Genomic DNA, 20,612 nt, shown 5'->3' with positions numbered 1-20,612 from the left:
AGCTAATACACACACACACCAAAATAAAATGACCTTAGAATAAATTACACTGACCTTTATACACATCATGTTTAAAATGCAATATCCTAAGTTTTCCGAAAGGATCTAGAGATGCTACAGTGATAAAATGCTCTGCTATACATGACCTATGAATGCACAAACAACTTTTAACACAAAAATGCTCTTGACTGGCGGAGCAGGGGATATTTCCAGTGTGAATGGCCATTCATGTAAAAGGAAACCACAAAATAACCATGTTTCCTCTCTGGTTCACTGTTAAGCCATGTGCACATATGCAAGCTTGAAACATGCAGACTGCCAGGCAAAAAAAAGGTGTTCTTAGAAATTAAATATGAAAAGCATAAAATATGCAGCCAGTTCCCACTATGCCAACGCTGCCTCTGACACAGGCTTTCTCTCCTCTGTTCCCACCACATGTTTTATTCAGGACTGATATTCTAAAAGCTGAAATAGAACAATCTTCTTTCCCCTTGCACTCCTCACTTCTGATTTACTGATGAATATTTCAGAGAAATGTCAAAAAAGACAGAGAAACTCCACTCTGTAAGCCAGCGTCTGCCTCACCTCTCCTCCTGTCTCCCTTCCTCCCACTGTTTTTACAAGACAGTTACGTGATCCTTGCGCGAGACTCACTAAAGTAGCAGATTTGCTTAATTTTCTACATGATTTAACAATTTTTGTGTACTGGGGTGGGGGGTGCTCGAGGGCCTAGAAGTGGGGGGAAAAAAGTGAGAAGGGAAAAGACAAGAGATGGAGACAGGACTTGGGATGATATCCCAAAATGTTCAAGCTAACCAAAAACTTAATGTCATATTAAAAATTTAAAACAAACTTTACTTTTTATACCTTAAAATCAAGTGAAGCAAAAATGAAGCTCCTTCTGTTGAATTGATGTAGGATTCAGAAAAAATATAATAATACGTGCAGTGAGTATAAACAAGTAGGTAAGTAAATTATGGACACATGTGAAAGGCACACATCTGCTCCTGCTCTTTCCAGTCCCTCATGCCTATTTATACCTGACTGGAATGCCAGTGAGTGACTGACTGGCTGACTGACTGACACACAGTCTCTCACACACACAGCTTTTACAGGCAGGGCTATTGTTCTGTTTCAGTCTAAGCAAAGTCATGTGCACTCCTACAATAAAGCAAGGAAACTGTGAGAAAAAGAAGACCTGGCCAGGAAGTTTCTATATCACACACACACACACACACGTACACATGCACACACACACAAGAGGAGATGGTACTCACAGTCTTTCAGTGTTGCGGGGGATATTCCTTGGCATGGTTTTGAGACCCAGTCCATGGCAGTCAACTGTGGTGCCACTGCAGGTACACAGGGCTGGGCAGGCGCTGGCATTGGCCATGATCAGGGTAGAGAGCATCACCACCCACATCCAGAGTGGCTGCCCGGCCAGCCTGCCCATGCCTGCCTCAAAACAGCTATCTCTAATGGGCATATTCACCACCACTGCAGCCTGCACTTCTTTTCAATAAAAAGCCGTATTTCTCTCTTCTCTGCTTCCAAGACTTCTGCTACACCTCACAAGATTGCTAAAAATAATTTTATATGTGGTGAATATAAATTAAAAAAAAATTAAAATGCTAATGATCTCCTCTCAGTTGTAAAGCCACACAAATCCTTTTTGTTCTTCTAGAATTCTTTTGATGTAGGTTTGATATCCACCACAGTTTCCTGATGTAAAAAAAGCTGCTCTCTTTCTCTTATGATCTCCTGGCAAACTCTTCTCTCCTCTTGTGTTTGTGGAGTTGATGTGCTCTGGTCTGCACACGTCTGCGTCTCTGTCCTCCTCTCACTCAGTCCCGATCTGCTCTGCTTGCCTGAAGAGAGAGGGAACAGGGAAAGAGCAGAAAGAAAAAAAACCCAGTCTCTCTCTCTCTCTCTTACACACACACATACACGCACACACACACACACACCAGTCATCCATCACAAGGATCTACAAATAGCAGAGCCCCCGACTCCACCCCTACCCCTCCTCTCCTCCCCCTCTCCTCTCCCTCCTGATACAACACCCCCCCAGAACCCTGCCTGAACTCACTCTCATTCCTGAGATCCCCTTTTCATTCCCTTGACTCTATTCACAATACAAATCTACTCCAAGTATCTTTCTTTCTCAGTTTTTTCTCACTCACTCCAGTCCTTCTTTTCTCTCAGGTTTGCCTCCAGGCGAACCCCTAGAGAGAGAGACCTAACCTGCATGACACTGCATAACCCATGCCCAGAGGGAGAGGTTGTGTGAATGTAACGAAGGAGAATCCACTGGGGGAAGAGAGGAATCAACACCTCAGTCCGGGGAGGCAAAAAGTCAGAATAAATAATCAGCAAGTGTGGGTCTTAACATGTACATCAAGTGTGGCCACACAGACAGAAGCTTCAGTAGGGAGCTAGGGTGAAAAAAAGCGCTTTCTCTCTCACACACACACATTCATTTAAACCTCACAGATCATGAATCTGTTGGGGAGGCAGACCACAGCCATAAAAAGTAAGTAAACACTATATTTTAAGCAAAGCATAGCACACAGGAACAGAGATTACAGGCTAATATATGCAAATGAAAAGACAAATGGCTCTGCTCACAATCATACCTGCTAGGTTATTCAGATTTATGAGCATAACTGGCACACAATCCCTCCGTTAATGCCAGGACCCCATATTCCCAAGAGTGGACTTAGCATAAAGACATAAACTGGGCTGTGTTGAAAAGGAAAAAAATGAATGATCAGCAGATCATTATTTACTTTGAAGGAATTCTTAATAAATATTATTTTGCAAAAGGTTGACATTTAGTTAAGAATGTGTATATATTAAAAGTCAAGCCACTGTTGACAGCGTAATTGTAGCTTTCAGTAGATTTTTTTCCAAATGCATATTGATTTGCCCTGCATGACATTGCAGCAAAACAGCATTCTGGATGCAGTTTTTATGAGTTCAGGCAAGAGTGCATTGTTTACCAGCGTGACATAGAATCTTGCTGAACCATTGGTATAGATTATAATGAAGCAGTTTTTATTAACATGCATGTTTTGATCCTTTGAGGATTTACATTCTGTTATACTCAATCAAGGGATAAACTTATCTTAGAAAAAAATGCGGTAACTAAAATGTTGGTGCATGTTTGGTACAGGGCAATAAAAACTCTTCAGCTATCCTCCAAACTCACAGCTGGTCTATAGTAGAGAGGGCTTTTCTATGGTGTGGAACATCAGCAAATCACACTAACCGTCAGCAGGAACCCCAATTTCTTTCACTGACAAATGCACGGAGAGAAAAGTGTAGATGTGAACAGAAGTATCTGAGTTTGTGTGTGCATCTGTCGGTTTTGTTTCTTGACCAGTTTTGACTATGTTAATCTTTGCATGCACACACACAATACACACCTTAGAAAAAAAAAGCTCTATCTGTCCCAGTAAAAATGTCAGCGCAGTGTAGATCTTCTCTCTATGAATGGCTAATTAAAGAGGAGACAGTGGTGTTTAGTGGTAATGGGGGGTGGTGGTAACATCCCTCCGCTCTCACAGAGCTCTGATAGGAATGCACACACACAAATACACAACAGGAATTATTCTGCTGCGCTGAAAGCCGTGGGAGGACATGGTGGCAATTACAGCTGTCTGGCAGTGGACAGTTTGCAAAACATTAAGACCTCACAAAGAATGGATTCAAATAGGGAGTTGGAATTAATGTGGAGTAGCATCCAATTAGAAAAAAATAAAATAAAAATCACTAAACTCCTAGGGCCTGTGGAGTTTAATAAATGTTTTCCTACAGCTCGCATCCAACTTAGCTGGCAGCTTCTTGTGGCTGAATAAAGGACTGAATCTGCTACAGCTTCCACGTGCTTTACTCCGAAAGCTAAAAGGTGCTGATAATAAGTATCCAGAGCATTCCACAGCATGCTTCAGACTTGAGTCGTTTGTATTTCACTCACGTCTCAGAAAAAAAAATCTGTCCAAAAAAACAACCAGCTGAAGGCAACAAAAGTATTCTAACTTTAAATTGTGTTTTCCTTTTTAACACAAACGATCTCTTAGTTGTGTTTTACAATATAGGCAAAATTAGCTCCCTCTGAAAGGCATTTTAGTGCACACAAACCCACAAACATATAGTGTGCACACTGGGTAATGTGAAGTTGATTACAGTATGTCTGACTGACTCATTTTACAATCATCATGCTCATTCTGGAACAGAATTACTAAATAAAAGCCCTCTGGAGTTTTTAGCTGTAAAACAATACTCTTTCTATCATGGAAGCTGTCTGTTGTATATTTACAGAACATGAGAAAAAGCAGACCCATTCTCACAGATGTTTACAACATATACTTACAATACCAAGCATGCATTGACATGGACACCATAATGACACACTGAAACATTCCTGCTATTGTGGAGAGCGGTCTTCACATTTACTATTCAGCCTCTCACCCTACAACTTCATAAAATATGTCCAGTTTATGCAAATCATTTATTGAAAACTGCATTTTTCAACAGCTGTTTCTGTTTGGTGGAATGCTGGTTGTAGCTACATTTTGGTCAGGAATTACCACAATACACATAACTTTTTCCCAATGGGTTTTCTTGTTCTTCAATAGGTTAACATATTTAGTTTTGCACATAGATATCTAGTATAAGCTGTGCTATTATACAATACAATTTTTTTTTGGTGGCTCTTGTCTTAAACAGTGTTTTATTAAATTGGCTCAGGTGAACATATGCTGTGCCAAAGATTCTCTTGCTCAGCAATTATTTGTAACTAAAGTGCATCCCCTTGTGGCTGTATAAAAAACTGCATCACAGCAACTTGCCAGCAAATGCACCATGCCATATTGTTTCTGTATTTTAAATAAAGGAAGAAAGATAGTGAGTGTGAATGGTTGTTTTTCTGTGTTTGTTGCCCTGTGATGAACTGGTGACCTGTCCACAGTGTACCCTGCCTCTCATCTGTAGATATCTCTGATAAGCTCCAGCCCCCCATGACCCCACACTGCAGGGCAAAGCAGGTTCAGATAATGGATGGATGGATGGATGGAAGAAAGATATGATGTCGCTTGATGTCTTTTAATTACAATGAGTTGCAGTTTACAGTGGCACAGTATCATCTGTTCACATGGTCTTTTAACCAAACAGTTATTGTCACATTATAGTTAAAACTGTAACAGCTTTGCAGAGTGAGAGCAACTGCAACATTAAGACAACAAGGTGATATAAAAAAAAATGGCATAAGAGCTCAAATGCTGCCACAAACTGCTCATTTAACAACAGCAATAGAAGGTAAACAATGTTCATTTTCACTTGAATATGACCTCCCACTTGACAGTTTTAAAAAAGAAGAATAAAAATATTTAACAGTAAAGTTTTAAAAAACTATATTAAAAATTCCAGAATATGTATAAAGCAATAAAACTATTATGTTGCATAAAACTGGCTTGAAAAAAACCCAAAAAACCCAAGGCACAGATTAAAGTATCACAGTGTTAGCATCTAAGATTTGCATATTAAAAAAAAGCTGTTAACTTAAACTATATTCACTTTAAGGCACATCTGTGAATTTACTACCTTTTGCTCACATCACATTTTGTCTTTGTAGATCTGATGGTGGTCTCCAGGCTGGAAACGTGCAGATTATTAATAAGAAATAAATACAATTAATGTTTTGCAAGTTAAATAAAAATAAAAAAGATTGGTCACTGATAAAGCTAATACCCCAAAACTTACTGTTGTAAATCCACACCGCTTGCATTATAACTAAAGAGGTAAACTGACCTAAAATATGATTTCCACATTTCCACATTTCCACTTTTCAACTTAACAACAGAGCTGTTATTTTGTTTAATTTCTGTTAAAGCCTCAAGAGGATCCTTAAAAGTCAGACTGCCGTGACGAGAACATTTAATCATCAATTAAACCTGGAGGAGATAAAGAGAGGGAGAGAAAAAAAAATTCAGATGATCTTCTGTAATTTTAGCTGAGCACCTGCATCAAGCATTCATAGCCATGTAAGCACTGTGAGGCACAACTTGGCTGAAGTAAGAGGGAAATTACTTAACATGAGCTATGACAGAATTTAATCATGCTGTTTAGTAATTTTAATGTGATACATTACCCTACATTACAAGAGTGCAGGTGCACAATAAATGTACATACACCATGCAAAGATTGTCAGTCTCTAATTTTGTGTTACTTGAGGCACTGATGATGTAGTGTCAGGAAATACCTGTCGTAGCCTAGAGCACCACATTAAAAGTTGAAGGTTATGTTACACAGGGTGCAAGCTGATATTCTGACACATGCGATTTGTGGTCTATCAAAAAATTACTCACTACTCCACTGCTGGTGTTTGTTTTCCCTGCCCATCAGTTGAGCAGCTGGGTAGTAGACTCTGCTGTCTGCTGTTTTCCTTTTCTGTTAATACGTTGCCTCCCAACACCTTCCTCTGTAAAAAAATAAATAAACAACAAGTCAATAACGGAGACATGAGTCATTTCAGGAGTGGTAGGCTTTAAAGAAAAATTAAAGCTGCAAGCAGCATTGCGGGCCCTCGCGCACCTTGCGATCCGCGGGGTCATCGCAGTCTTCTCTCCTATGCTCTCGTCTGTTATACTCTCCTGTCCTATGCTCTCCTCCTCTCATTTCCACAGATATACAACAAACACATGTTTACAACCAAACTTTCCTGCTACCAGTAGGTGGCGCTATGACCGTATCATCCCATTAGCATATATATTTGTTCAGACTCGGGTCCATAGCAGTACTGTAAGATTTTGTCCACATTGCATGAAGTATATGGGTAGTACTACATAGAATAGAGCGAGTTCCTTTGTAATGGCGAACGGTCAACTTTGAGGCCACTCCCCCGCCACACGGTAATACTTTTGAAAGAGTTTTGGAATGCATCTATTCCCTATGGTGTCCTGAGTAGACACAATGAATTTCAGCTCAATTGCATGAAGTATGTGAGGCGTGAAAAGTTTTGAAGCAGGGTCAAAAATAGGCAAACAATTGCCACAAAAGTCAAAATGGCGGACTTCCTGTTGGGTTTGGAGGCGGGGTCCAAGAGACTTTTTTGTGCATCTTGGAGTGATACACATGTGTGCTAATTTTCATGAACCTGTGTCAAACTGGCCAGCGGGGCTACACATTAGGGCAAAAAATACAGGGAGTTCCTTTGTAATGGCGAATGGTCAACTTTGAGGCCACGCCCCCACCACACCGTAAGACTTTTGTAAGAGTTTTGGAATGCGTCTATTCCCTGTGGTGTCCTGAGTGGACACAGTGAATTTCAGCTCAATTGCATGAAGTATTTGAGGCGTGAAAAGTTTTGAAGCAGGGTCACAAATAGGCAAAAAATGGCCACAAAAGTCAAAATGGTGGACTTCCTGTTGGGTTTGGAGGGGGGGTCCAAGAGACTTTTTTGTGCGTCTTGGGGTGATACACATGTGTGCTAATTCTCATGATCCTGTGTCAAACTGGCCAGCGGGGCTACGCATTAGGGCAGTAAATACAGTGAGTTCCTTTGTAATGGCGAATGGTCAACTTTGAGGCCACGCCCCCACCACACCGTCAGACTTTTGTAAGAGTTTTTGAATGCGTCTATTCCCTATGGTGTCCTGAGTGGACACAGTGAGTTTTAGCTCATTTGGATGAAGTATGCGAGGCATGAAAAGTTTTGTAGGAGGGTCACAAATCGCCAAAAATTAACAGAAATTTCAAAATTGCGGACTTCCTGTTGGGTTTGGAGGGGGGGTCCAAGAGACTTTTTTGTGCATCTTGGGGTGATACACATGTGTACCAAATTTCATGCCCCTACTCAAAACAGGCCAGGGGGGCAGGCAGAAAAACCTATGAAAACACAACATTTTGTGTAGCCAGTAGGTGGCGCTCTGTCAAAGCCTCAATATTGTTGTATAGATGTGTTTAGGGTCAGACTCTGATCATACATGTGACATTTCGTACAGATCGGACAGAAAACGAAGAAGTTATAGAGACTTTCTGTGTCCTCAGAAATGGTCAAACTTTGAGGCCACGCCCCGGCCACACCGTCAGACTTTTGTAAGAGTTTTGGAATGCGTCTATTCCCTATGGTGTCCTGAGTGGACACGGCGAATTTCAGCTCAATCCGTTGAAGTATGCGAGGCGTGAAAAGTTTGGCAGCAGGGTCACACATCGCCAAAAATGGCCACAAACCTTCAAATGGCGGACTTCCTGTTGGGTTTGGAGGGGGGGTCCAAGAGACTTTTTTGTGCGTCTTGAGGTGATACATATGTGTGCCAATTTTCATAATCCTGTGTCAAACCGGCCAGAGGGGCTACGCGTTGGGGGCGCTATAGAGCCATTTTTATATGTGCATTTCAAAAGTCAGCAAATTTCAAAATTTTTCGGGCGAATGAATTTTTCTACCAAGTTTGGTGAGTTTTTGGGCATGTTAAGGCCTCCAAAAATGCGATCTCGGAGGGGGAAAAAAAAAAAAAAAAAAAAAAAAAAAAATAATAATCCTAAGGGTTTCAATAGGGCTCTTGCACCATTCGGTGCTCGGGCCCTAACTAGAGATTTCTTTTTATGACGGAGTATGTACGTCTTCTCAGCAAAACAAAGTAAAATGCAATCTTAGTCATAAAACCTCAGATCAAACATCTTAATGAACCTGTATAAGGGCCTGAAAAGTAAAGTTTATTAAAATCCACAGGAGTACAAACCTTGATGATTCCACCCAAAGATCGGGAACGCCAGTGTCTCCTACTGAATGGTGTCCGAGAGTCAGCCAAAGGGGTCACAGGCTGCTTTTCAAACTGCACACACAAAAACACACATTATTTGCTGTTCATACATGTAAGTAACACACTAACTTCTTTATACTTTCAACGGTGGGCAGAAGCTACCTGTCTGATGAGCTTTTTCTTTTTGGCAGACTCTGGCATGCTGTTGACCTGCTGGTACAGCTCTCTGAGGGCGCATTCAGTGTAACTCTGAGTCTCAGATGAGGGAGGAGGGGATACAGGCACTACAGCAGACACAGCACCATCTTTGGCTCCAGAAAAGAGTGTCATGTCATCCTAAGAAGGTCCATACAAAACATGTGATAACCAGTTATATGTGACATCACATTGTATGTGTTCAACAAATGCTTTAGAACAAAGCAGCAGCTTTAAAATTGAATTCTGTAACTGCTCACAAGTTTTACTTTAGGGCTTTTCTTTTAATGAGCACAGTAGATACTAGGTTTAAATATAGTGTAATCTTGATTAAAAATAGAACACTTACATTTGACTGAAGATCTTTGGATCCTGTGAAGTATAAGCGGGCATATTCTTTGATATAGACTGGTGCCTTCGGTGAAAGTAAAAATTAGTATTAAATTCTGTAATGAAATTAAAGATTACCTTGATGAAAAGGTAAGTACCACGCATTAAGATAAGATATAAACCCAGGGGAAATTCATGTGCAAATAACACATTTTAAATTAAATACGACAAATATAACAATATGAACTATAGCACATCTACAATTACAACGTGCAAATCATGTTATGATTAAATGTGCAGAATCTAGATAGTTTTCACAATGACACATGGTGTCAGAACTGTTGTGCTTAGTCTAAGAACTAATTAGGCTGAGGTCAATGTCTATATAAACATGATGCCTTTGAAGAGTACATTATGTGTACAACATGAATGAACTGTATGTGTACATGCACAATGCTGAACTGTATGTGGGATTCACTGAATAGAGAGATAATCAACAACTGGGTACATTCAAGGGAAATTAGGCTGAGAAGCAGAAATCATGTGGATTACAGGAAAAAGGAAAAAATGTTATTAGGACTGCACTGTGAGATATAGATGTACATGTTTTCTTGTCTACAGCCAAGAAAAGACTGTACTGAACAGATGACTCAACATGAGGCAAAATCTTAGAACACATTGAAAACAGAGATGGCAAGGTGGTCCTTCGCAAAAACAGCAGGAGTGTTGTGGAACAAAGTGCAACAGAGTGAAGAACAATGGCCAATGTTAAATGCAGTGAAGCTTCGGAGCAAAAGACAACTGCCAGTACTTTGCAAAAGCAAAGTGCCAAAAACAAAAATAAATACATAAATAAATATCAAAACAACAATCCAGCTTGTAATGTGAACATGCAAGGCTAATGGCAGAAAAGGGAAACAAGCCACAAAAAGGAGTCTAGTAGACAATCAACAGACAGGACAAAGACGACAAAAAGCTTTTGATGATATTTGTGCGTAAAAGGCTACCAACATCCATCCCTCTATCCATTTTCTAAACCCGCTTTATCCTACACAGGGTCATGAGGGCTGGAGTCTATCCGAGCTGACTGCTAACTCATTTCTACAAAACAGTAAGTATGGCAATCTTTAAAAGGGGCTATATCTCCAAACTAGCTCCTTCTGTATTAACATTTATCTATAAGACTCATAGCTGGCACTTCAACACACATTTATTTGAACAGTTTTTTAAAGTGCTTCAGAAGCCAAATAACTCCCTGTGCGGGATTATGTCAATCAACATGTTAAAAAGCTTGCTGATTGCAGGACATTTAAATAACCTTTATTAACTTATCTTTCACATGCAAATGCTGTGTTCTTTCTTTCTATCAGCTGTGCATTTCTTATATCCATGGCAACAGCACCACTCATCATTAAAGGTTTATTGAGGAGGAAAAAAATGCATTTTAAAAATAACAAAGGAAACATGTGGTACTCTATATTTATGTATTCAAATGGTATCTAATGTCAGTCCACTTCCAGTGTTTAAGACATAGCATTAAATGCCACACCATATGGTTCTGTTCCTATCAGGCAGGAAAAAACAGTTCAATGTTTGATGTTGCAGCCCTAAAGATGCTCAAAAGCTGTCATATTATAAAGATCCAGATAAATTCTTGAGGAGCAGAATGTAAAGCTGCTTACCTTAAACAGTTTTTGTGAGTGTCTGATGAGGAATGCTATGCCATTATTCAGTTTATCCATGTTACCCTGAAGATCACTTGCCATCACCTGTAACAGAAGAACTAATTTAGAACAAAAAAAACAAAAACCAAATAAATTCAATTTAACCCTCATGCGTTGTTAGGGACATTTTTGTCCTCTGAGAGAAATTTTTCTGTTTATTTTGGCCATAACTTTGTCAATATGTGGACAAATTGAATCATTTTTCCTCAATAAGCTTAATTTTACATAAATTTTGTTAATATGACTTTAAAATTTTTCATAGGTCAACGGTACACTGTGGGCAAATTTTACCCCCTAATGTGTTGTTCGGGGACAAAAACGTCCCCTAACTTTAACGGTTTTAAAAATATATTAGATAAATATTTTTTTGAAATTTTTTTGCATAGACCTTTTAATTAACTTCAGTTCTAATCAACAGTAGTGAAAAAATCATTTTCCCCCAGGATTTTAACCCTTTAATCACCAATTTTATAAGGGGTGGTGCTGAAAATTGAAAAAAAAACACACAAAATGGCTCATTTTTAATAGAAAAGGTGAATGTGGACTGGATTCTTTTTAACCTTTATTATAGTCTTGGTCATGTCAAACATCAGTAAAAAAATTGACTTTATTGCATTATTAGTTTTTGCACAGCACTGGATTTTCTTTTTTTCTCCCATTTTGTCCCATAGACTTACATTATAAACACACTTTTTTTGACTGCACAGCCATGGCACTAAATAATCATGCATTCTTGATTGTTGGTGGTTTACCCTGTTGGTAGGAGGTAACATTTGTGATTTTTACAGTTAACAACTTAATTACCATATTAACCCTTTGCCTGCAGGCCTGTGCTCATGTACTGTAGTTTCTGGCTTAAGTATATGGAGTTATAGGGAGTATTTTAGCACATAATTGTGTGTCTACACACTGTGTGTGTATGTTAGAGAGGAAGAGAGCCATTTGCACACTGTCAGGGAAGGAAAGTCAGGAAAATAAAGTTACTAAGTAAGTGAAGTGTACCTAATTCAGACGTACAACGGCAATGCATAAGCATGTAAAATGAAAACATCCAGGAGTTCTGGCGTCTGAAGTTGTGGATGGGTAAAATAGCTGTTTTTTTTTTTTTTTTAGCTTTCGGAAAACACGTCCTCCAGTAGAGTGACTTTACTTTTAGGTTAGTGTCTCAGTTGAGATCACTGAATTAGTCTAAGTGAGGTCTAAGTGCCCCTTTTCCATGGTGTGTTGCGCTCCACACGACCATACGTACATGTGCATGTTACTAAATAGACACCATAGATAGATAACTTGATAACATAATAAATAATCATTGACTAACCAAATCTAATCTACAGTTTAGTCCCCTACTAAAATTAGTATTAAAAGTAGTTTAGTAAAGTAAAGTAAAGTAAATTTGTTGCAGCCCTAAAAGTAAGTGCCGGGCCCTTTGATGCTGAGAGGTTCAGACTAAACAAAACAAAAACACTAGTGGACTTGCATGCATCCTCCTGGTCATTTAATGGTGACAAGAGCAGCAAGCAGCATGAAGAGAGGATTCACCTGTGCATGAGTGAAGGATTCACTTGTGAACGAATGAAGGATTCGCTTGTGAACAAGTGACGGATCTACTTGTGCAGCCTTCACAGCTTCACAGCCTGGCCCTTCATAGAGCCAGGCTGCACAATCATTTCCAGAGATTGTGCACAAGTGAATCCTCTCTTCATGTTGCTTTCTGCTCTTCTCACCATCAAATGACCACAAGGTCACATGTAAGACCACTTGCCTTTTTGTTTTGTTTAGTCTGCACCTGTAGACATCAAAGGGCCACACGTGCATAGCAACACTTTCTTTGTTTTTGTTTACTATGAAGACTCTGTGGTTGTGTGTACTCACAGACAACAAGATCAGTGTGCAAATGGCTCTCTTCCTCTCTAACATACACACACAGTGTGTAGACACACAATTATGTGCTAAAATACTCCCTATAACTCCATATACAAGCCAGAAACTACACTACATGAGCACAGGCCTGCAGGTAAAGGGTTAATATGGTAATTAAGTTGTTAACTGTAAAAATCACAAATTTTACCTCCTACCAACAGGGTAAACCACCAACAATCAAGAATGCATGATTATGTAGTGCCATGGCTGTGCAGTCAAAAAAAGTGTGTTTATAATGTAAGTCTATGGGACAAAATGGGAGAAAAAAAGAAAATCCAGTGCTGTGCAAAAACTAATAATGCAATCAAGTCAATTTTTTTACTGATGTTTGACATGACCAAGACTGTAATAAAGGTTCAAAAGAATCCAGTCCACATTCACCTTTTCTATTAAAAATGAGCCATTTTGTGTGTTTTTTTTTCAATCTTCAGCACCACCCCTTATAAAATTGGTGATTAAAGGGTTAAAATCCTGGGGGAAAATGATTTTTTCACTACTGTTGATTAGAACTGAAGTTAATGAAAAGGTCTATGCAAAAAAAATTCAAAAATATATTTATCTAATATATTTTTAAAACCGTTAAAGTTAGGGGACGTTTTTGTCCCCGAACAACACATTAGGGAGAAAAAAAGAAAATCCAGTGCTGTGCAAAAACTAATAATGCAATCAAGTCAATTTTTTTACTGATGTTTGACATGACCAAGACTGTAATAAAGGTTCAAAAGAATCCAGTCCACATTCACCTTTTCTATTAAAAATGAGCCATTTTGTGTTTTTTTTTTCAATTTTCAGCACCACCCCTCATAAAATTGGTGATTAAAGGGTTAAAATCCTGGGGGAAAATGATTTTTTCACTACTGTTGATTAGAACTGAAGTTAATTAAAAGGTCTATGCAAAAAAATTTCAAAAAAATATTTATCTAATATATTTTTAAAACCGTTAAAGTTAGGGGACGTTTTTGTCCCCGAACAACACATTAGGGTAGTGTTTGCGAACAATGCATGAGGGTTAATTAAGAAGGTTGAAGATGATGGCATGAAACTACTTACATTTTTGGGCCAGATGATGTGTGGAGCAAACATTGTGGCTAAATTGATAGCAGACATCTTGTTGACATGTTGATTGCGAGCAGTGTGATACAGCAAGTCCAGCAGCAGCTTCAACAAGCTGCGGTTGGCTGGGGGCAGCAGCATGAAAAGCAGCTGAAATGCCTCAATTTGACGTTCCTTATCTGGCACATTTGTCTTATCCCCCTTATCATCAAAGCGGGTCAACTCTGGAAACATCCAATAAAAAAAGTTAAACAACAGAGCAATAGGACCATATTTTTCTTAACATTTATTGATCTGAAAATCCTTTTATCTTCAAATGTGAAAAGGGATCACACCTCCAATCTTCAGGTGAGCATGATAGTGTTTGTGCGTAAGCAGAGGCTCTGGGAGCTCTCCCAGGTAAGCTTTGAGCAATGTCGCTGCATCATTGGGATGGAAGTCCCCTGTCTCTAGATCTATCTCTGCCCCAGCGTTCAACATCTCCTTCAGGGCTGCCTGCCTTAAGCTGTGGCCTGGCACACGAAACAACCCCTCCACATGAAGGTCTAATGGGTGGGTGAGAGAGATGGAGAAAGACAGCAAAATTAGTGGTGTGTAGGCGGGTGGACGCAGAGCAAAGAAGACACAGACAAAAACACAGCAGTGAGGAGAGAGATGGAGTGAATGAAATGGAAGGAGGAAGATGGCAAGAGCAAAGTGCTTTCACATGAATTATTGACTTAAGCTTTTGCTCCCAGCGTCCACTTTCAGAAAATGACATCATTGCTTTCTAGAAATACACCATGACCTCATGCTAATTCACAGTTCTCCAACAAAGTTTAAGAACAAGTACTAAGCATGTCTTGAGTGTATAAAAAGCTATTTAAAAAAAAAAAAAAGGAGGTAAAGACATCAACCATTCAAATGCACAAATGCATGTTGGCAAAACATCAAAAACAGCATATCAGAATATCATGCCAACATATAATTAAATACTCACTTTTACTCAAGTATTCAATGAGTTGATAGATCTGGGCTATTCCTTCCTCTGTTAAAGGCGCACCAAAAACAACTCCCTTTTCTGAAAGGCATCAAATAGCATAGACTTAAGTCTGTGTGTGTGTGTGTCAGATATATCACATTCCTTTTCAGGACATGGTGTAAAAACAATCATACAGCAAGGGGGTCCCTGTTGTGGTAATTCATCATCACTTTTCCCAAACAAGTAACCCACTTCAACACAATTCATAATAAGATTCTGCTTTCAATGGTCTATGAATGAAATTTCACATCTGACATCTGGCGTTTCAACTATCGTTAGCACTCATAATGGCTCTGTTGGCCTAACCTTTCCGTTTGAGGAAGTTGAAGGAGCGCAGAAAGCCACTGGAGGAGGGAACTCTAGGCTCAGACTCTCCCGTGAGCTGGGCAAACTCATCTCCTGGGAGATCTATCAGTCGGGTGATATTGCTGAGTACCAGATCCGCAAAAGCCTGTGGATGCTCATGTCTTAGCCTCTCCACAAAGAAGTCCGGGTTAAAAATCACAGGCTGGTTTGGCTTCTCCTGGCTGATAGAAACACTGCATTTTGTCCCCCTGTTGAAAGATAAACACGTACTACAGGGTGATTTTTCTTTTGAAACGTAGCGACATAAAAAATCTCCAAGCTGGTGCTGCATAATTAACAGGTAAACTAGCAAAGCTGGTGCGAAACACGGATTTCACGACACCTGTTAGCACAAACGGTTGCTTCGTAAACTTAGCTGCGCTGGTTGGCGCTGAGTAAACAACTAAGAGTTCAAAACACATATTTCAGTAACATTAATCATCCCAAAAATACGCAAATCGCATGGTAACGTTTCACAATCTACATTTAAGGCCACAATAAATGAAAAATCCGTACCATCTTTCCAGTTTGTGTTTGTTTTGGGGATCGCTTTCAGTCGCCATCTTCGTTTTGAATCTTCCGCTGTTTCATCATTAGTCCCGCCCACTGGGTTGTGATTGGCCAAGATATATTACGTCAGGGTCGCTGAAACTACGTATGCGTTTTCGGTAGGCGTTCTTTTTGTGTACCTCTACACTCCCAAAAAATAGCCCCAACTTAAAACAAGTACTTGTTATACCTTTAATCAGCCTCTGATTATGCTTCTTATGTGTGCCATGTGCACGGGTTGATTTGTTTTTATAAGGGGCATTCTAATGACCACTAGTCAGTGCCTGTCACCCAGCAACAACCTTATGATTGTATCATTGTAAATTTAACAAACTCCTACAACAGGATTTATTCCATTTATTTCAAATGATGCCTGGGGACTTCCAAGTCTTTGAAGATAAGAAGTTATCAAAACATTACCAAGGCATTATTGGTGCTGAGTGGGTAGCAATCATTTGCACTGAAGGATGAACCCCCCACCCCCATACACTGATCACTGACATTTCAGCCCTGTCATAGATTCACCAGGTTCTATACAAAAAGGTTAGAATATAAGTACTGTTTTATAAAAACAAAATTGCAGCTGGATTAATTTCAAAAGGGCTTTATATAGAGAAATACAACGAGGAGATGAAAAGAGCCACATAAAACAAACAACAATTTCTATGTTTGAATATAACTAACAGCCAATTATTCATGTATTATACCTTAATGACTTCAGTGAAAGAGGGTTGACATTCAGAGGTCTTTGACTTTAAAATAGGTCACTACTGAGGAGGCAATAAAACAGACGTATGCTGCACTATGACACCGTGGTCTTAATACAAATTGACTTCAAGCTGTGCTCATGAATTGGGCGTCTATATTACGGTTCTACAGTGGACTGATAAGCTTGGTTTCTGCCAAGAACCCAAGTTCCCTGCTGTTGGTTGTCTTGACAACACAGACTACTTTTCTACTCCATACCAAATCAAGATATTTGGCAAGATTATATCTATTTAAATATATAAAATATACTGTTCAATGAAATTGACAAAGGTCTGAATTATAGCTCTAAAGAAAAGTGGAGAAATTAACAAACTTGTAACAAACAAAATGTAGGTTTACTACAGATTTTGTAAGCCATAGAATAAAATATTACGCAGCCTCATTATAAATTACACTGACATCAATCAATGACTTGTACAAGATGTACAGTAACACATTAATCATAAACCCTCTATTTATTTCCCTCCCGCATCTTCAGATCGAAAAATCTACAAAAACAAAAAATGGTAATAGTCATTTTCTAACATCAGCTAGATTCTGAAATACCCTTACAGGAAAAAAAGGAAATGAAAGAAGGCAAAAATCCTGGAGAAGAAGACACTAATGAAATTTATATCTCAGGGTAATACAGGAAAGAGAAAATCACCCACTTCAGAGAGCTTGTTGTTGCAGCTCACAATGAGAGGGGCTTTTATAACTGTGTACATCCCTTTGATCTGATCTGTTAGTAGGTGTATCTTTCTTTTTGTCCATTTTTTTCCCGCTGTATTTACCATCAATCCTTTCTCTGACTGTCGTGCTCGCTTCTTCAGTAGAACTCCTCTGCCTCAACCAAGACATACTGCCATACTGCCAATAGCAGTGAGGTCTCAGCCTGCCCAGAGTTCTCCAGCAAGCCCTGCGAAATGTGTGGGAAGAAATGCAGAACAACAGAGGGTCCAGAGCACCGTTGATATACCACAATGGAAGTGACAAATACGACTTCAGGACCGTGTAGACGGTGAGGACGGTGTCGGACCATATGACCACATAGACCTGCATCAGGGAAGAGGCAATATCTGGAAAGTTGCACACAAAAAAGGCCACCACAACTGCCCCTGGAAAAGAAAAAAGAAAACACGTGGTCTCTCAAATAGCAAAATGCATGTTAATCGGAGGGCGGGGGGGGGGGGGGGTTGCCAGCAGGCTATGACATGGTATTCCCCCTATTTTTCAACAAGGACTCTTCACCTGCATGCAATCAAAACCAGTCAAACTTAATTAGTCTTTTTCAGGAAAGTTCCTAGTGCCAATAATCAGGTCCTTTGTGCACAGATTCTGTATAATCATATGCTATTTATAAAGAGTAATAAGCTTCCAGCTTTGCAGAAACAAGCAAACATTGTGTCTAAATGAATAAGATTTTATAATTTTCATGACTTACCCATGAGTTTCAGAGCTCTTTTTTCATTTAAAAGAAGCTTTCCGTTCTGATGGCACTGAATATCGCGCCTTCCTTCAGGATCCGGCCGCATTAGACCCATGTTTCTTCTCTGTCGCCCATTCCTCATCAAGTAAAGCAGAATAACCATATAGAGAGCAAAGATGGAGACCAGTGGGACCTGTAGTCAGAAAGGCATGAAGAGCTTCTGTGTTTTATGCAGATAAGTAAACAAATAACCTGTCAACAAGCTCTGATCTCACCAAAAAGAAAAATCCTGCTCTCAGCAGCAAGGCCCCTTTGTAGATGTGTGCTGGATCAGGCTCTGTCATCTCACACATGGTGGAGACTTGGAAGGCATCTTCTTGAGTGGTGGCTGTGTAGTCTAGGATGCATGCTCGTGCCTGGTCATAGACCAGCGCAAAGGGCACAGCTGACACCAGAGAAATAATCCACACTAAAAGAAGGCATGGCAGCCGAGACTTCTTTTAGAGAAAAAGGAAGAGGAGAAAGTTCCATCTGTTAGACTTTAGTCAGAAATGCTAAGCATGGACGGTAGTAATGAAATCTCTTTGTATTTTCTTGAGAAACAAAACCTCTGATTTTCCAACCTGTGATGTGCATGTCGCTATTTGATATAGAACACCTCAGGCAAATACCTTCATGTATATCAACCATGTGTTGAGTTTAAAATGGAATATGATCCTTTCCTCAACCTTACCGAAATGTTGTGGCACTACTTTCCACTACTTCACACAGAGATCACATTTATGAAGCCACTGCTCTTATATGTTGTGTTTCATACAGAAAGGTGGATTTTTCTGTCGTAAGTACTTAACCTTCAGACTGGAGACAGACCACATGGTGTGGCAAATTGCTGCATAGCGCTCAGTGGTGAAGATTACAATAACCCAACTGGTAGTGGCACAGTACATTTGGCGGACCATGAAGTAGATCTTGCACACAGCTTGGCCTAGACGCCATGGGTAGCTCTCCCAGTAATACCGATACACTGTTATTGGGATGGTCAGCAGCTGCAGAATGTCTGAAATGTGAAATTTAAAGAGAGACACATGTTAAACAATGAAAGATGCTCAATTAAGGAGTCTAACTTGAAATTAATATACTTCCTCAAAATATTTCTGCATGTTATGCATATCAAATTTTTAATTTGGCATGCACCTAATTTGTGTGTCAATTAGTATGTTAATGTGTCAGTTGTCAGAAAGATATTTGATACATTGACTCTGGTGATTCTCACACCTATTTTAATGAATTGGAGCTTTAATGTAACAGGCACATGCAGCAGATTTCACTTTGATCAGTTTAATTAGTGCTGTCATGACTGGCCATGCATTAGAAAGTCAAGCATACCTGATGTTACCAAGCTGAGTAGGTAGAAACGAATGGCACTGACTCTCATGTGAGCATCCAGGAGGAGGGTCAGTATGCTCACACCATTGAATAAGACCTGTGGAGGGAAGACATGTAGGGGTTTTAAACATTGTGCTTCACTTCACATTTATCATTCCCTTTTAGTCTAATTTAAAAAAAAATCTTGTCTGTCTAGTAAAATAGATACTCATACTCCGAACAGGAAGATGATGCTGTAGAAGACGGTCATGGGGACAGCGATTGTCAGTGGTTCACTTTTGGTGACACTTATGTCGAGCTGTGGCGTCTCACTGGGGCTTACATTACAGCTGAAGAGGAATGAAATCTGCTCTGTGGTGTTCATGATGAGGCTGCTGGGTGGGAACTAGAAACACGACACATTTTTTTTCATTTATTTTACATTATTATCTTATGTGTGGGATAAAAGACAAAACACAATGAGGTCAATTTTTAATTTTAGCCTCTAGAGTAAAAAAAATCAAATGAATTGTGTTCAGATTTATTTATCAAATTCATTTACATTTACCTCAGCTTTACAGAAATCCTGTTCCCTCACAAACTGAGTCTGTCAGTCAGCAACACATCCAGATCCAACAATAAGCCTAATATTAGAGGTCAGTGTGCAACAGATCAATAAAAGTCAGTCAATCCTAAATAAACACATTCACTCAGAAACCTGTTGCATGTAGAGATGCATTATGCCACATTTATGCAGAAATCCTAAACTGCACTTAAAAATGCTGGAGACGTAACTGTTAGGGGAAAGTGACTAATTAACAGGGCAAAACAAAAAGCACTGTAATCATACCAATCTGTCAAGCATTTGATTTGGAAGCTGACAGGTCTCATAATATCTAATTAAAATGTGACAAGCATGCATCGTAAATTTGTACAACCTATTACACTGCCAGCAAGGAAATTTCTAAATCAATATTACTCTGGAATTAGACCCATGACAAAGCAGGTGAAAGTAGACTATTTTTAGAAATAAGTGAGCAATGTGAAGACTCACCTTGTGCAGGAGGGAAATGTAGGTTGAAAATGTCTTTACAGGCAAAAAACACCTCTTTGTCTGTCTCCCTTTCCACAATGACTCTCTTTCTGCTTCTCGCTCACTCACTGTCTCTCTC

At 39.5% G+C, this 20,612-nt stretch overlaps 3 protein-coding genes across 4 annotated transcripts in view; all 3 read right to left on the bottom strand.

Moving 5' to 3' along the window:
- The window catches only part of slit1a (slit homolog 1a (Drosophila)), a 76,574-nt gene extending 74,649 nt beyond the window's left edge, over positions 1–1,925 (bottom strand). For both annotated transcript variants that reach the window (XM_028423334.1, XM_028423335.1), the window contains exon 1: positions 1,278–1,925. In XM_028423334.1, the coding sequence (XP_028279135.1) occupies positions 1,278–1,486 (209 nt within the window). In that variant the 5' untranslated portion in view covers positions 1,487–1,925. The remainder of the gene's footprint in view (positions 1–1,277) is intronic.
- Positions 1,926–6,380: 4,455 nt separating this feature from the next.
- On the bottom strand, positions 6,381–15,937 carry LOC114447276 (rho GTPase-activating protein 19-like). Its single transcript, XM_028423446.1, is given in 11 exon segments — positions 6,381–6,460; positions 6,463–6,481; positions 8,742–8,834; positions 8,925–9,098; positions 9,307–9,372; positions 10,970–11,056; positions 13,982–14,208; positions 14,320–14,529; positions 14,964–15,044; positions 15,312–15,559; positions 15,867–15,937. Coding segments are annotated over 11 exon segments (1,311 nt in total). The 5' UTR covers positions 15,914–15,937; the 3' UTR covers positions 6,381–6,401.
- Positions 15,938–17,318: 1,381 nt separating this feature from the next.
- On the bottom strand, positions 17,319–19,825 carry LOC114447649 (pyrokinin-1 receptor-like). The gene is made up of 6 exons (XM_028424038.1): positions 19,676–19,825; positions 19,462–19,558; positions 18,927–19,132; positions 18,351–18,572; positions 18,091–18,268; positions 17,319–17,764 (listed from the first exon to the last, which is right to left on the bottom strand). The coding sequence occupies exons 1-6, from the start codon at positions 19,823–19,825 to the stop codon at positions 17,319–17,321; spliced, it is 1,299 nt and encodes a 432-aa protein (XP_028279839.1).
- Positions 19,826–20,612: the final 787 nt, after the last annotated feature.

The sequence above is a fragment of the Parambassis ranga genome, chromosome 15 (assembly GCF_900634625.1).
Source record: "Parambassis ranga chromosome 15, fParRan2.1, whole genome shotgun sequence".
Taxonomy (NCBI): Eukaryota; Metazoa; Chordata; class Actinopteri; family Ambassidae; genus Parambassis; species Parambassis ranga.
This window is presented reverse-complemented; position numbering and strand designations above follow the sequence as displayed.

Excerpts from the sequence above, each read along its gene's own strand:
- LOC114447649 (XM_028424038.1), bottom strand. The coding sequence starts at position 19,825 with ATGAACACCACAGAGCAGATTTCATTCCTCTTCAGCTGTAATGTAAGC. Across the intron at positions 19,559-19,675 it reads GCATCATCTTCCTGTTCGGA|GTCTTATTCAATGGTGTGAG; the intron begins GTATGAGTATCT and ends TTCCCTCCACAG. Across the intron at positions 18,269-18,350 it reads GAGCAGGATTTTTCTTTTTG|GTCCCACTGGTCTCCATCTT; the intron begins GTGAGATCAGAG and ends TTCTGACTACAG.